A 16,729-nucleotide genomic window follows, 5' to 3' on the forward strand; every position below is an offset into this window, starting at 1 on the left:
TTTTTTTTTTTTTCACATCTTTTGTTGGGTCCTAAAGCAATATTAAAGGGGAGCCCCACTCATTTCTCACACCCATGTCTCTTCACAGGCCTACTGCATATGTGAGTATTTTTACTGTGTTGTGGTGACAGGACCGTCTATCATTTTTTTCCCACACACTATATAAATCAATGATCAGAGTCAAAGTAACAGGTACACAACTCAGTGTATCTCATATCAACAGCATTGAACATACCTAATATAATGTAGTATACTTTTGAAAGTAAAAAGGAGACATATTATGTTCATTTTCGAGTTCATGATCTTATTCGGGGCTTACTACTAGAACAGGTTTACATGCTTTAGTGCTCAGAAAACACATCAGATTTCTCATACTGTCCAGTGCTGCAGCACTGTTTGAAATGCTCTGTTATAGCTCCTGTCTCTTTAAGCCCTCCCTCTCCCAAATACCCAGCCTGCTGCTGATTGGTCAGCCCACACACATCTGAGCCAGCACCACTAACAACATCAGAGTAGCTGTGTTAAATTTATTTTCATGTGCCACACTAGCTGTAAGGTATTCATTTTGAAAACATGTGACATGGTCACTGAATTAAAGAAAAGATTCCTGACAAGGCATTTCAGGAGGAATGTTTTCTGTGGGAGAGAGGAGATTCTGTTGTTGCGGACTTTGACATTTGTAATTATTATTATTTTTTTTTGATCTCTTACATGCACAAGATGTGAAAAAATGTAAAAGCATAGTAAGTGATTTTAATTCCATTATGAATTTAGTTTTTATTCAAGCATACATAGCTAAATACTTCTACAGGTGCGTCAGATTCTTGAAAGGCTGGTAAAGGGTAAGTTGTATGTAACTTCCTGCAATGTCCTAATTCATGCATTAGTTTAGAAGCCTATTTGTACCATTATTGTAAAGCTTACCGGAAATGATATAGTAGCGTATGTAGTAATGTAGTTCACTACCTATTTTTCTCTTTTTATGTTTTTTATTTCTCTACTGTCCACCTCACAGAGACGTCGCCTGCGAGGCTACTTGGTTGCCATGGCGACTGGATGTAAACATCGCGCCTGTCTGAGGTCTCGCGCTGCGGCCGTGCTACGTCCCAGCTGTAAACATGTCGGAAATGACCGCTTTGACCAGAAAGCTGATCCAAACTCAGGCTGATACCATCTCGAAACAAGTGGACCACTGTGAGTACACCTTTACATTAAGCTAAGCTAAGCTAACCCGCTAATGTTGCGTTTCGTTGCTTTTAATCGACGGTACCGGCTAGCGGTGCGACCATGGAGAACTCCGAATGTTACACAGCGAATATAACTCATATTTTAATGACCCCAGTCAGTAAAACAGAGGTTAAGTGTCTCATCCGACACTATAACCAGCTGCTGGGGCAGCCGGCTGTCCCTGGAAGAGCAGTTAGCGGCCTGGACAGAGGGAAGTTCAGGAGCATCCTGCACAACATCTTCAGGATGACCGATGACATGATCATGGATGGAGGTATTATTCTGTCTGCTGGTGATGATACTTTGGCATGCTTTAAGTATTACACATATAGACAATAAAAGGAGTATTGTTCAGTAACCTGGATATGCTATGATTTTCTGTCTTCCAGTCTTCAAGACATTTGACAAAGACAATGATGGCTACGTCAGTATGAAAGAATGGATCCAGGGACTGTCTGTTTTCCTTCGAGGGACCTTGGATGAAAAAATCAAATGTGAGCCCTCATCCCAAACACACAAAAAAATCAGACTTGTAATTTGTATGATCCCGGTAATAACCCTCACCTCCTCTGCGCATCTCAGACTGCTTTCACGTCTATGACTTCAACGGTGACAACTACATCTCCAGAGAGGAGATGTTTCGCATGCTGAAGAACAGCCTGATCAGTAAGCCCACAGAGGAGGACCCAGACGAAGGAATCAAAGACCTGGTGGAGATCACACTCAAGATGATGGTGAGGCATCTATAAAACGTTTATTAACTTCTGTGTTCCCCAGACTGCCTCCACACTTCAGATTTAATGTTTCAGAGCAAGCAAAGCACATTCATTTTCATTTCTTTCACAGGACCACGACCATGATGGCAGACTATCTTTTGCTGACTTTGAAAAGGCAGTGAAAGAGGAGAATCTGTTACTTGAGGCTTTTGGAAACTGCCTCCCTGACGCCACGGTAACCAATTCTTGTTTCTTTGAAACTGTTAAAACTTATTTTCCAAAAGGGAGATTTTTACTCTTATTATATTCTCTTTGTTTTTTTTTTTACAGAGCGTTGAGAAATTTGAGCACGACGTATTGCAGGAACAACTGGAACAATGAAGAAAGCATATTCTTGTGTGTTTTCAGCTGTTGTTTTTAATAAAAAAAAAAGTTAAAACAAGCTGAAGAGAGAAACTGTTCACTTTTGAAAGTAGTTGCAGTAATATCTCAATGTCAGCTTGCTTGATCATATCCGCCGACGTAGTTTCACCTTTTTCGCTACTGGTTTAATGTTGGGTACAGATTCCACCTGAAAAACATGACACAAATGATTCTAGTGAGACGAATGAGGGGATTTGGAGTGCGGCGAAGAATTTGTTTTATTCTGAATTTACAGCCTACCTGTTTCATTGTGTTCCTGATCAGGCTCACAGTTGTGTTCAGTGACACATCCTCCATGTCTAGTTGAGCTGGCTCCGGTAGCTTTGGCCCAATGAGTGGCTCATTGCTTCTGGGCACATCAGTCAGCGAGGGCTCGGCAGCCTCCGCCATCTTGCGTTTCCTGCTCTCCAAGTGCGTGGTCCGTGGGACAAATCTGACTGCGGGAGGCTGATTTGAGGCGAGTCTGTGTTCTGTGTCTCTGTCTTTGTGGGAAGAGGTTTGGCTGGAGCTTGAACCCTGCAGTGGCTGCTGATTTATGTCAATGATGGCATTATGTAATGTCCCCATTTTATCCTCTGTTGGTCTAGTACCATGCTGATTTGTATGTCTGTGGTAATGATATTCCTGGGGAGGTAATGGCAGTAGAGGAAAGCTCCAAAAATGGCTGTTGTTTGAAGTCTCCCCTGTATCATCACTGCGAGAAGTTTTATGATGTCTGGTGGCGGTCGTCTGTGACGTGGTGGCTGTGTCTGATGAGGCTGGCTCCTCGTTTACTGCCTCCTTCTGTTCCTTTTCCTTTTCTCTTGCTTTGTGACAATAATATTAGAGAAAAAAAAAACAGCATCAGACAAAACAGAAAAACATCTACAACATATGAGCGCTTCAAAGATGCAATACCTGTAGAATAGAGGGTATTTATTTTATTTCCTTTAAGAGCAAAGTGTACCTTTATTATGAACAGTCCTTATTACATATCTCCTCCTGTCCTGCAGCTTCAGCCTGGTGTCTTCCACAGTCTCATATTCTGGGACGTAGCACACATGCAGCACGCCTCCATAGAAACTCTTCTCATCCATGCGTCGTTTGGCTGCTCTGAAACACAAACCGTTTGAACAAAATTATCCAGCGAGCCTTTCCAGTGTTGCAAACAAGTGCAGTTTAATGGACAGCAGGGTAGGTCACAGCCCGAACCTGGCGCTGGTGAGTTTCTGGAACTTGACCAGGTAGACCTCAGTGAACTCCTCAGCAGGGTACTCATCCAGCGGCCTGTATTCCTCCACAGCTCCGTACAGGGCACACAGCTGGATCAGCTCTGTCATCACTCCGATAGCTGGGACCCCTTGGACCATCAGGTAACGAGACTCTAAGTTGATGGTGTAAACCTGATCATGCACAGGACAAATGTAATCATATTTGCTTCGCGACGTATTAGCAACACGTAGCTAAATATATTGTTAAAATGAATTATGTAGCTACCTTGTAGCTAAGAGTGACACTGTCATAGCTAAAGACAAGTCACGTTTTTTCCACTAATACTTTCAAATTCTTACCTTAACAGCTTTAGCATTCCTTCCCTCTCTATACTTTGGTCGAGAAATGCACACTCTCCGTTGTTCGTGGTGTTTATAAATCTCTGGGACATCCCAACAGCCTGAACTCTTCCTGAAAGGGGCCGCCATGTTTCTGGTAATGATTTTCCGGTCGACAAAAATTCAAAATAAGAGCACATTCTATCTCGGATACGCAGTCATCGGTTGCGTGTCTGTGCGCAGTATCTTATTTTGAAATTTGATCCGGCTCCGTATCAGCTGCTTTGGTCTAGCTGGGCACACTCGGAGCACATCGATCAACTATGAGTCTCTTGCAGAATTTGACGTTAGCAGTGCCACCTGACTTGTATTTGTTCATGTGAACACTATGTTCTGTAATCAGGGCATTCAACCCGTAACTGTTGTTTTTAACAACACAAAAAACTGCTTTCTTCACCTCTCCTCGAAGTTAGCGTTGCATCTTTCCTTGAACGAGGTAAGTTAGCCTAGCTAGCTGTGCAACTGTCATGGTATCAGCTGCTGTTAGTGGAAGTTCAGTTTTGGGTGAAAACCCTCAGTGCTTGTTGGGTTTGTTGACGAGTGCCTTTCGTTTCTTGTATTTATTTATGTAATAAATGTTGCTGTCAATAAGAAACTTTGTAGTGTAAGTTATACCCATTGTTTACATTACAGAATTACTCAAGGTTGGGCTCATTATGTCAACGTGCTCATTAGCATAAAGCTTACGACCCCATTACATGCTGAAAACAGACCTATCAGAGGGTTTGATTTACAGTTAAATGTACAGTATCTCAGCCAGAAAAAAAAAAAACACCCATCAACATAGGGGGGCAGGAAAGCTTTCTTAGCAGTGTGAAATGAGGATTTAGTTCACGTTGTGTCTCCTTAGGTATAATAACAATTAAGGTAATTACAATTCGTAACAGATATCGACAAGTAGATATAAGCCATTGTCATATCAAAGATCCCAGTGATATGGTATTAAGTATATCCTACTATTCTTGCAGTAGTTCCCTTGCAGCCTCACTTGGTGGTGACAAACCTTTAAATTTCAGATGAAACAGGGGTAAATGCTAGTGTATTCTCACAGATTATTGCATGGATCGAATCCTGTGTGGCTATGATCAATAAGCATTGATAAAAACACCAGGTTTGAGGGAGCATACATGAGGATGATATTCCCATGATGCTTGGACAAGCCCTTCTGCTTCTCTGTTTGGCTTGTGGGTGTGGAGAATTATTGGCTCAACCCTCCACTTTGACATCTTTACACAGGAATCAAACTTTGATCTGTTTAAAAACACTTACATGAAAATTATATTATGAAATGAGATTGATAGATAATCAAAATGTGCAACATTATATCTTTGTGTGTCTTTGTTCAGAATCAGGCTTTGGAGTTGTCATGGGACCACGGATCTCCAGTTTTCCTCAGCTGGACTCACAACAGGACCTCCTCCAGCCTGGACAGCCATAAAGTGGAGCTATGTCGACAACTGGGAGAAAAGCTAGGCCTGAGAGATGGAGAGCAGGTATGGTTTCACAGTGAGCAGCAGTTTGATCTTTGCCCTGTATCATATATAATGATTGATCCTTCCTCTCAGGGTTTCCTGAGACCATGTCACCAGGTTTCATCAGTGCGTCAAGTGTTTGTGGAGCCTTTGTCAGCTGATGATTGGGAAATCTTGGTGGGTGAGGATAAGTGACTTACAGTAAATTGCAACCTGAGATAGAAGAGTACTAGAATATTTCACATAAGTAAAAGTACTGCTTCTTAAAAGAAATATAACTCAAGTAAAAGTGAAATTAGCTGTGTCAAAATGCACTCTGATGAAAGTTAAAACTAAGTCAGATAGAATGAACTATGGACATTACAGCTGTTACAACAAGCATCATCAAGCTACATAAATGAATTCACATGCACTTCCACCATTTCAAAGGAACACACAAGTGGTAGATTTGTGACCCAGAACGTCATCAAACAATATGTCACCATCTGTTTTCTATGAATCACCACCACCAGGAGCTCCACAGTGCCGCACTGGAGCAGCAGCTGCTGGATCAAATCAGAGTGGTTTTCCAAGATGCTGTGTTTCCTGTGTGGGTGGACAGCCACACAGCCATCTACATCCAAATAGGTTAGAGTTAATACAATAATTGTTATCTTTTGTCTTTAGCAAAGAGGTCTTTTAAATCTGCCTTGTCTGTCTTCCAGTGTGAGAAATCAAATAAGACACGTGGGTTCAACTGGTTAAGCTTACGTACTCAACAATTTCTTCATCTCCTTTTGTGTGTTATTTATATCCAGTGACAGTATTCCTGAACACAACGTGATCTGTTTTTAACTTTGTGCAGCATCACTTTCACCATCCGTGCCCTACGGTCGCCTGGAGCAGTTCACAGAACTAGTTGTCTCTCCAAAGATCCGCCCTGGAATTGGCAACCTCAGTGGTTCTCCAGGGAGAACCAGCGAGGAGCAGCATTTTCACAGACAGCAAAATATGGATCATTCCACCCGCGCAGGACCATCCCCCATTCCTCAAAACCACCAGTGGGGTGGTATAGCTGACCTGAAGAGCCTACTACGCTATATGATTAAGGGTACCTGTGGTCCAGTTAACGAGCTCCAGCCTGTACCCGACATCCCCGCCCTCTTCACAGACTCCATGTACAGAGTGTGTGCTGCACCTCCAGCCTCTCTTTGCACTATAAGCCACGTCGCAACCGGCGTCATTCACTTATTCCCTCTGAGCCATAAGTCAAATGCTGGGCTTACTGGAGGTCAGGCCCCAGTGACTTATGGCCTGCTCTTGAAGGTGCCCTCGCCTAAAGAGCAGAGGGACAGAGCCAAGCAGGCCATGGAGAAAAAGAAGAACACAGGAGTTACTAAAGCTGCTGCCACAGCGGATGGAGGAGAGGGGGTAAAAGAAGAAGAAGCTGCGGTGGTCAGGGTGGTGTGGCATGGTACTGGGGAGGAAAGACATCTCAGAAAGGGAGAGATCCATAGTGGAAGAGTGTGGGTGAGTTTGCTGTCTAATTAAAGAATAGTTGATGGATTCATCCACTCAAATTGATCTCGGTCGTATCTCTTGAACAAATTGTTAATTTCAGATCCCACAGCCCCTTGCCACGAGGTTGGATATCATCCCACATTCAACCGTTAGAATTAAACCAGTCAAATCGACTGTCAAAGTCGCCTCCTCTATTCGCCTACAGCCCCTAAAGCCACTGGTGAGTGCCGGAGTAGCCGTATGTGGTTACTGTGTGGTGTAAAGAGATTTCTTTTTTTTTTTGGTCGTCTTCCTAAATTGTCAGAGCTGATTAAGACTTAATCCAACTTTTTCCCTTATGTCCATGTGATCTTTGATATTTTCTCTTTAGCCTGAGGAGGAGGAGGAGGAGGAGGAGGAGATTCAGACAGCTTTCCTTGGTTGGCTCCACACTCAGAGTCATGAACCTTTAGCCTGTCTCACTCCACGGACTGGCAACATCCTCCTACATGGAACTGATGGTGATTCACTCGTCTCTCGTCTCTTACAAGTTATTTTACAAATCTGCTGATGGCAGTCTAATAAAATTGCCATTATACTGAATATCATTATACTGAAGAGGCTAAAAATCACAAAATGGATGCATTAAATTATAGTATTTTCAGCTACAATAAAACATCCCTCAGGGATTATATGAATCATATCTGCATTATGTTCATAAGAGACAGTTTTACGTTGGCTCAGCCGGGTTATATAGGATGCCAAGTGACATATGTTGACTCATGCAACTTGTTTTCCTTTTAAGAACCCATGTTGTAGAATTTCTTTTTTGATTATGAAATAGTTGTAGTTGCTATATGAATACTGCCAAAGGTTCAAAACACTAAATCAATGGAAAAATGCATAAAGACCATATTCAGACACTGTGGCTTCAAATAAACTGTCAGGACTTATGTTAGGTTGAGATGTCTCAACCTAACATAACATTGACCCCAACACAGCTGTGGTAGCAAAAACACTTGCAGTGCTGATGTGGAAAATCATTGGCCGGTGCCTGTTCAGGCCTGTGACAGCTGACAGATCAGAGCAGACTTGTCGGAAGGGGGGATCCAAAGAGACAGGCGCTAAAACAGACAAAAGATGAATAGAGTTGCTGCAGTAATGGCCGGTATGATGGTATTTTTCAACTTTAATGCATGTAAACATTTTCCAGTAGGCACCGGTAATGAAAGCATAAACCTGAAAATGAGCATAATATGGGAACTTTAATGTGTCACCCTTCTGTAGAGTGCTATCACAAATCATTATTTTTTTTTTATAGCACAATAACTTGTGATTTAATTTGACAAACTAATGTTTTCCCTAACTGTTCTCCTACTTTATTTCTTATGACTAGCAAAGTTAGAGTTGGCTTTGACTGTGCTGAAACCAGAAGCAGAGAGTGACCCTCCAGACCAGCTGTTTTTATTATCACCCGCGGTTATCGGGAAGGAACACCTACAGGTACAAGCATGCAGTTTTTCTGTACTGTAATGGATAAAACAAATTCTCTCCAAGCCTCTGGTGCTGCCACGGTTAAAAAAAAAATTTCACACTTGCCATTGTGTGTCATCTACAGTTAGACAGAGAGCCAGTGGCCACGCCGGCTGTGACATCTGTAGCTGAAACACCCAAACCAGATCTTCCCTCCCTCAGTATTCTTGGGTAAGCGTGCAGCTATTTGTGAGCCTGTGGATGAGCAGCTTTCACTCCTTTTTTTAAAATAAATCTCACTTCTTCGTCTGTCCCCAGTGGGATGGATGAGCTCAGTAGGACTGGGTTCCAGTTCATCTCCCACAGCCTTCTGGGTAGTCCCCTCTCACGAGAGCTTGGCACCGCTGGACGGGGTCTCCAAGGTGGCAGTCTACTCATCACTGGTGCTAAGGTATCTCATTGAGTGCTGATAGGATTTTTTCAGCCTGAACTCGCTGGAGAGCAAATAAATAGTAGCAAAATAGATATACTATTTTTAATGCATTTTTATTATATTGGTTTGTATATATTACATACACATTGTTATGTATCCTTAAAGGGAAGTGGAAAGAGTACCTTGTCCCGAGCCCTCTGTGGAAAAGCTAGAGAACATCTGGATGCACATGTGGAGGTGGTGGACTGCAAAAAACTACAAGGTTAACAGATGTGACTGAATTTGTCAAGTTTCTCCTCTCGTTCATTTCAGTTTTCCCTTTAACTGTCAACCATCTGTATTTATGAAATTGTGTTAATTTTTTTCTTTTTCAGGCAAACGGGCAGAAACCGTGAGACAGATGCTGCAGGACGTTTTTGAGCAGGCGGAGTGGAGGCAGCCTTCTGTTGTTCTGCTTGATGACTTGGACCATGTGACAGGAACGCCATCCTCACCTGAACATGAGCATGGTCCTGAGGCGGTGCTGCAGCAGCACATTGCACAGAGTAAAACCATTAATGCTTTAATTTTTTTTTTTTTTTTTTATGTGTATGTGTGTTGTCATGTATGTAATAATGATTATAATAACCAGAGGCCCTGATGCTGATTGTTCTCATCTGTTTGTGGCTGCAGGTCTGAAGGATGTGGTGGACGAGCTGGTGCTTCACTCCAGCCTGGTGTGTCTGATCATCACCAGCCAGAGTGAGCATTCCCTCCACCCCTCCCTGACAGAGGTGCAGGGGTCCCACTTCATCCAGGGCTTGGTGCACATCCAGCCACCAGACCAGGTGAACACGCTAATATACACAAAGATATGCAGACGCTGGTGAAGGAAAAAAGAAAAAAACCCAACAACTGCCTTGTTCGCTCTTGTTTGTAGGCTCAGAGAGCAGAAATCCTGCAGCGTCTGATCCTCAGAAAAAACAGCCTAGCAGAGGAGACCTTACAGACTCTAGACCTAGCCGCTGTTGCCAAGGAGACGGAGGGATACATGCCCCAAGACCTGGTACTGCTGTTGGAACGGGCCGTCCACGCCAGCACTGTGCAACAAAGACACAGTGACCAGGGTACCAGAGGCTTTGGCTAAACTATGCCACGTATTACAGAATTCATGATTAAGTTCCATTTCGTTTATTTTCACATTCTTTGTTTTGCACTTCGTGTCTCTCAGGTGTGTGTCTGTCGTCGAGGGACTTCGTGCAGGCTCTCAAGGGATTCACACCTCCCTCTTTGTGGGGTGCTGACCTCCACAGCCCAAGTGGAGTTGGGCTGGAGAGGGTGGGCGGGCTGAGGGAGGTGCGACAGCAGCTAATGGACACCATAATGCTCCCTGCTAAGGTCAGTGTTCATGTGACTAACCTCAAGATAACCAGGTCAGATGGAAGAAGGGCAGTATCAGAAAGGATGAACATGAGATATCAAGTGAAATAAAGTGAATGTCATGACAATGCATTTATCATTTGTCGAGATGTAAAAGCGCATCTTCGCAACACAAACGGGAGCGAAGTAATGAACACAGACAACGAAAATGAAAACTAATTGATTTTAATTAAAGGAAACTGATTTATTTAATCTGAGTCACATTCACCAGAAGATTTACTTTCACCACGTTCAGTTTCAAAGCCTCCGAAATTATCCCCCTCAGGTCTGCAATTCACTTTCATCTGCAAACATAAATGTGTGAACAGATTCCTTGTTGATATGTTGTGTGACAGTAAGGCGTGATGGGTGATACTGGATTTGCTTTTGGATTCGGCAGATCATCTTCCAATTTATAACCTAGTTTTTTAAGTTCCATCACAACATCATGCCTTTTTTTTTATGATTAAATTTTTCTTACTTCAGTTGTACTATCGCACAGTTATGAGAAAACACACTAGGCTGTCTGGAAATCGGATGGTTTTATTTGATCTATTCTTATCACGTAATGAATCTGCCAGCTCTCATAGTCTTCAATCTCAGTGTCTGTCTGTTGCCGACCCATAAGCAGGCCCTGGAAAGTAAGGCCTTCGGGGTGCAAGTCTTAAATCTGTCTTTTTAAGAAACAGTCTGCGCTTTATACAGTAGATGAAGAAAAGTTAGCGCTGAGAATTTTCAAATGAAAACTGAATTTTTATGCTTTGTGATACCAAATAATTCTTTTATAATTGTGTGTCTTTGGTGCGTTGCAGTATCCCATCCTGTTCGCCAATCTTCCTATCCGCCATCGCTCAGGAATATTGCTGTATGGAGCTCCTGGTACAGGGAAGACCCTGCTGGCCAGAGCTGTGGCCAAAGACAGTGGTATGCACTTCATCAGCATCAAGGTGAGCTGCCGGTCGGGATGAAGAAGATAGCCCTCTCTCTAAATCGGAGCAGCTTGTATATTCATTGACACAGGATCTTTACCTCACTGCAGGGACCTGAACTCCTCAGTAAGTACATTGGGGCGAGTGAGCAGGGAGTCCGTGATGTCTTCCAAAGGTCAGTGATCATCTACACTCCCTTACTTTTTTTTTTTTTTTTTTTTTTTTTTTTTTTATGACTGCAGGAAACCTTCGTAGTTGCTAGTTCTAATGAGTGCATCATCAAATATTAATAGTATTTGCAAGCTCCACCAACAGACACTCCTGGAAATGGAATCATTTCCTTTCATCTGTTTGCTCCAGGGCACAAGCTGCCAAGCCGTGCATCTTGTTCTTCGATGAGTTCGACTCTCTGGCCCCCAGGAGGGGCCACGACAGCACAGGTGTCACCGACCGTGTGGTCAACCAGCTCCTCACCCAGCTGGATGGGGTGGAGGGACTGCAGGGTAGGTCACACGGAAGTATACTACATATTATGTGTTCTCTATATATTAAAACAATGTTAGATTTTTCGATTTTACTGATCAGTGCGACAGTCATGGTTTGAAAGGATGTTTTGGAAAGGTTTATATGATATCGTCATGTTGGTGTGGTTGTGCTTTTTGAAGATGCACTTTGCTTTCTTGTAGAGAGCTTGATGACTAAGAGCTGGTTAGCTTAGCATTATAAATGGAATCAGAGGTGTTGGTATGCAGTTTTTGTTGCCTTTGGACCAAGCCAGGCTAGCTTTTTCCCCTTGTTTCCAGTCTTTATGTAAGCTAAGCTAACCATCTCCTGGATTCAGCTTCATATTTACCAGATAGACGTGAGTAGTATCTTTCTTCTCATGCAGCCCTCTGCAAGAAAGTAAATATACATATTATCTAAGTATTTCCCAAAATGACAAACTATTCCTTTAAATGAAATGCATGACAGTCTTTCATGTTTGCTTTTGTAGGTGTTTATGTGCTCGCGGCCACCAGCCGTCCAGATCTGATTGATCCGGCCCTGCTGAGACCTGGAAGACTGGACAAATCCCTGTACTGCCCCCCTCCTGACCTGGTCTGTTGAATCAAAATCAACCACGAATCAACACTTTTCATTGACACTACACTTTATACTGTAATTTAGATATGTGTATGTGCAGAAATCCCTAAAAAAAAAAAAAAAAAAAAAAAAAATATTCCAACTGTTGACCGTCACATTTCCAGGAGGCTCGTGTGGAGATCCTGAAGGCTCTGAGCAGCGGCATCACCCTCGCTGCCGATGTCGACCTGGAGCAGCTGGCTGCAGCGACGGAGCAGTTCACCGGGGCTGACCTGAAGGCCCTGCTATACAACGCCCAGCTGGAGGCAGTCCACAACAGCCTGGGCTCCGGCACACCGCATGTAAGTCTGTTGTACTCAAAAGAGAAGTCACTGTAGAGCTCATTTTGTGGAGACTGTGTTGCCTCTGGCTATTAAAGCAGGAAGGCAGGGAACTGTTGGCTGGTCCATTTTCAAGTTATTTATTAAGCAGCCGTTTTTTTCTGTCCCTGAAGGCTTGTTAAATGAGTTTTGTATGCATCTCGGCATGTGTGAGTTGCTCTACTTGTTATTTCATTATCAGTTCACTACATAATTCAAATTATCCCCAACCATGGAGTCCAAGGGTATGATTTAATAAGTTAAACACATACCAGAGGCAGAATGAACACAAGTGAAGCCACGTTGCTTGTTTGTGTCCTTTGTGCTTCGTGTATCTAAACTTTGAACTTCTGTTTCTGGGTGATAATCAGGAGCTGACCTCTGGCTCAGAAAGCGACATGAGCCTGTCCTCCATGATCTTCCCGAACAACTGCAGTGGCTCGGATGATTCAGTGGGGGAGGGAGAAGCGGTTGCGGGGCTGGATCAGTCCATGGTTCTCCTGGAGCCCAGCGAGCTTAAAGTGGAAGACGAACATCTTGGGAACGTCTGGAGACTCTACTTCGGAAGCTCCTACGAGTCGGAATCAGGGAACTCGCCGATTTCTGGACTGGTGAGTTGCCTTTATTGAAACACTGCCTTCAAAATGTTCCCTATGAGCCCAGTTCTTTCACAACATGCTATATAATTTCACACTGCAGACACTGTCGGCAATGCCTTTATGGTTAAGTTAGCCATGAAATTACAGATTTCGTATGTCTTAAACTTTTTCCAGAGTGAGCTGAGATGCCAAGTCCTTTGGCAACTTTTCAACTTGTATAAAAGAACAGCTCAACACTTTTGGGAACTCTTATTTGCTTACTATACAAGAGGGAGATAAAAGATTTGATATGATCATGCCAGTGCATTAACTACAGAGCTGTGGTCAGGACATAGTTAGCTTAGCATAGCATAAAGACTGGAAACAGGGAGAAACGGTTAGCCTTCCTCTGAAACCACTGACACTGATGTTCTGATTGCTGTATAATTACAAATGCTTAATGTTTTTGTTTAATCTATAGAATAATTAGAGCTCAAAACTCTAAAACCCCAACTTGTTTTTAACTTAACATTTTAGCTTTGGTGGTGTTATGAATTGGATTTTTAAACAGAGCCAGGCCTGTTATTTCTAGGTGCTTTCAGTCTGTATGTTAAGCTAGACTAGTGACACCCTGAGCCCTGCACTGCATTCTTTCATGAGACTGGTATCGATCTACTCAGATTACCTTTAAGAGGCTTTACAACTCATTCTCTCTCAAGCAGACAGTTAATCAGGCAGACCTGCTACAGGCTAATGTTTAAAATTAATTTCTGATTCAAGTTTCAGTGATTTTTTTTCATAGGAAGTTTTAACTTAACATGGTTCGGAACAAGACTACTGAAAATGCTACATTGACTTGGGGAGCTTTTATGTGATTTTCACATCTAAAATTTAGAAGCATTTACAGAATTCTGCCCTGACTTTTGCAGTGATATTGATATACATATACACCAGATTAACAAAGGCCTCTCTAATTGCGTTACCTTTAATGCAGTGGTGCAATTCAGCGGTTTAGAAACATCACCATTTTTGCATCCGTCCATTTTCGCTCCCTCGACAGATCTCCCAGTGCGCCTCTGGACCCAACTCCGGGAACCATGACTTTTCAAGGGCGTCGGTCCGTGACCCCGGGGGCTTGATCCCACCTGCATACATGTCGTCCCTCCGGAGCGGGTACGAAGAGCTCGGCCCCGAGCAGCTGGAGCGTCTACAGCAAGACGTTAATAACATCAAGAACAACTGCAGGAGAGGGAACGTAAGTAAATTGTAAATTACATTCTGTATTACTTTTGTCTCTTTTTGAAACTGGCTTATTGTTTTCTCTACTATTCTACTCATGGCTATTGCATCGACCAGTGTTGTGAGGTTGTTGTGCTCGTGTGTGTGTTTGCGTGCAGGAGGACTGTGCGCGGGTGCGTTCAGCCTCGAGCCAGCCGGGCCTCCTGCTGTGTTCGGCTCATGTGAACTCTGCCCTGGCCGCGACCAAGCCGTCTCTCAGCAAAGCCGACTGGAACAGATACACAAAACTGTGAGTATGACGACACCAGACTGCAACCGTAACGCAAAAAAAAAAGACACTAATGCAAATGTATGAAAAACCACTGTCTTTTTAATCAACGGGAATATATTAAAAATCTTTTCACAGAAAATGTGTCTAATAGTTTCAGCTGGTTATGAAATCTATCAGGCGTATAATGAGTCATTTAGAGTCTCACCTACAGCAGGAAATGAGAAACTTTTGACAAACGGGTGTTTCAAAGGTGTTGCCAAGTAGCAGCGATAGAAGGATGTGATTCATTATTATAATCACCCTCACAGTATTCGGCATTTTTTTTTTTTTTTTTTTCCTCAAGTTGAATTACTTTGTTGTGTATTTTGCGAAATTACTAGAATTATAGCCGAGCTGGAGGAGTGGAGAAATTGCACGGTCAGCTATTTATAGCCGCTGACTCATCTCTCATGTGTCGCGAATCCATAAAGTTGGGAAAAACAAGCCAAATATTGTAGATCCTTCCTTGTGTTAGATCAGTCCTTCAAACCTATTATAAATAAACTGTATTTGAATTCACCTTTCTTATTTGTTTTTTTCTTGTTTTTTTATGTATTTATAGGTATGAAGCGTTTGGCGGTGCGGGGGACGGAAAATCTCCTCAGTCTGTCACTTTTAAACCTGGGCAACGAGTGACTTTAGCTTGATCGGACGCGTCAGCTTGATGCAGCTAATTTCTTATTTTGACGCCTACTAATGAAAGTTGTGATGGGTTTATAATTTAACAATCAGTGGAGTTTAACATTTGAAGACGATATGAACAAAATGTTTAAATGTTTCCTACTGACTTGATTTAAAGACATTTGTCTACTTATAATGTAATTACTGTATATATGTATAATGAGTATAAATGATCTAATTGCAAGAATTAAACATGAATCTTTGTACTGTGTTGTCTGCATTGGTTTTGTTGTTTTCGGTTTACAGCCACTGGATGGAGACAGTTTTCCTGATTTTATGACCTTAATATATTTACAGGTGAGCTCAACCCAAATTGTTATTGAATATCCCCCTTTTTCAGATGTAGTTTTGATTTTAAGCCATGTTTTGTTTTGCATCATATTGAGAGAAATACTTCGGTAACTGGAGGAACCTGCTCACCCACATACGTGTTTTCCCTTCGTGCGTCTTAGTCGTCTGCTCAGGTTGAGGTTGGGTGGAGCTGTGCTGGAAATGACAAACTTCAGTCACTAATGAGAGCGATTAACATGTAAGTTAACCTGAGATGTGCCGCGGTTCTTAACTCAGCCACACGATACTGAGAAGAGGTCGAATTCGACAAAACACCTGTGTGGCTTAAGCGTCAATGTGAGGAGATTTAGGGGTCCAGAACCTCTCAAATAGCTATTATTGATGATACAATTTCTTTATGCTGCTCCTTGGACTAATTGAAAGTAATTCATGATGAAGTTTTACAAACTGTTTAACGGGATCAGTCTGATTCTATTGATATGGCCTCACATTTAAATACATATTAGACAATTACTGGAGCCGCTGCAGTCATTGCATTTAAATCGAGAAGCCCATTTTAAACCTCCTATACTAAAACCAGAGCATCCAGCGTAGATAATGCGATTTTGAATTAAATGTCACAAGCGGATAAGTGTTTTTCTTCACGTTTTGATTTGCGGTTTAATCTTCCTAGTTTCACAGGTGTCAGGTTGCCCAACCTAGTATCACAGTATTTTTCTAAAATAGTGATGAAAATGCAGTCTGTCGAATCTGTGTACATGGGTACATCCATTTTTGGTGTGACACTCAGCACTGGTTTAAAAATAAAACCCTGGACACTCTGTCCATGCCGACAACATCTCTGCACCTCTGGTGTGATTCATAACTGAAGTGACTCTTATGATATTTTGAACAGTAATTTAAGTTGAGCAAACAGAAAATTAGACTCCCTTAATCTATAACTTCTGTCCTTTACAGTTTTTTTTTTTAAATAAACACTACACCCTGATAATGTTAATATTCTGCACTAATTGGTATTTTATTTTATATCTGAACTTTTTGTTTTTGTT

The 16,729-nt window shown here is 42.3% G+C and overlaps 3 protein-coding genes across 3 annotated transcripts; 2 read left to right on the forward strand and 1 right to left on the reverse strand.

Moving 5' to 3' along the window:
- Positions 1-1,015: 1,015 nt before the first annotated feature.
- On the forward strand, positions 1,016-2,385 carry efcab1 (EF-hand calcium binding domain 1). The gene is made up of 6 exons (XM_037093557.1): positions 1,016-1,194; positions 1,343-1,501; positions 1,617-1,721; positions 1,810-1,961; positions 2,074-2,178; positions 2,274-2,385. Exons 1-6 carry the CDS (start codon positions 1,119-1,121, stop codon positions 2,322-2,324), a joined length of 648 nt encoding a protein of 215 aa, XP_036949452.1. The 5' UTR covers positions 1,016-1,118; the 3' UTR covers positions 2,325-2,385.
- rbm48 (RNA binding motif protein 48) lies at positions 2,338-4,077 on the reverse strand. The gene is made up of 5 exons (XM_037093556.1): positions 3,917-4,077; positions 3,558-3,748; positions 3,313-3,458; positions 2,607-3,172; positions 2,338-2,514 (listed from the first exon to the last, which is right to left on the reverse strand). Exons 1-5 carry the CDS (start codon positions 4,043-4,045, stop codon positions 2,452-2,454), a joined length of 1,095 nt encoding a protein of 364 aa, XP_036949451.1. The 5' UTR covers positions 4,046-4,077; the 3' UTR covers positions 2,338-2,451.
- A 94-nt stretch (positions 4,078-4,171) lies between these two features.
- pex1 (peroxisomal biogenesis factor 1) lies at positions 4,172-15,595 on the forward strand. The gene is made up of 24 exons (XM_037093555.1): positions 4,172-4,391; positions 5,302-5,448; positions 5,521-5,604; positions 5,940-6,054; positions 6,272-6,936; positions 7,028-7,147; positions 7,298-7,427; positions 8,303-8,409; positions 8,525-8,610; positions 8,698-8,830; positions 8,978-9,074; positions 9,187-9,357; positions 9,485-9,639; positions 9,732-9,918; positions 10,023-10,189; positions 11,023-11,157; positions 11,250-11,314; positions 11,500-11,642; positions 12,134-12,237; positions 12,387-12,563; positions 12,953-13,192; positions 14,220-14,414; positions 14,557-14,687; positions 15,271-15,595. The coding sequence occupies exons 1-24, from the start codon at positions 4,284-4,286 to the stop codon at positions 15,353-15,355; spliced, it is 3,747 nt and encodes a 1,248-aa protein (XP_036949450.1). The 5' UTR covers positions 4,172-4,283; the 3' UTR covers positions 15,356-15,595.
- The last annotated feature ends 1,134 nt before the right edge of the window (positions 15,596-16,729 follow it).

This window comes from Acanthopagrus latus, chromosome 3 (assembly GCF_904848185.1).
Source record: "Acanthopagrus latus isolate v.2019 chromosome 3, fAcaLat1.1, whole genome shotgun sequence".
Lineage (NCBI taxonomy): Eukaryota > Metazoa > Chordata > Actinopteri > Spariformes > Sparidae > Acanthopagrus > Acanthopagrus latus.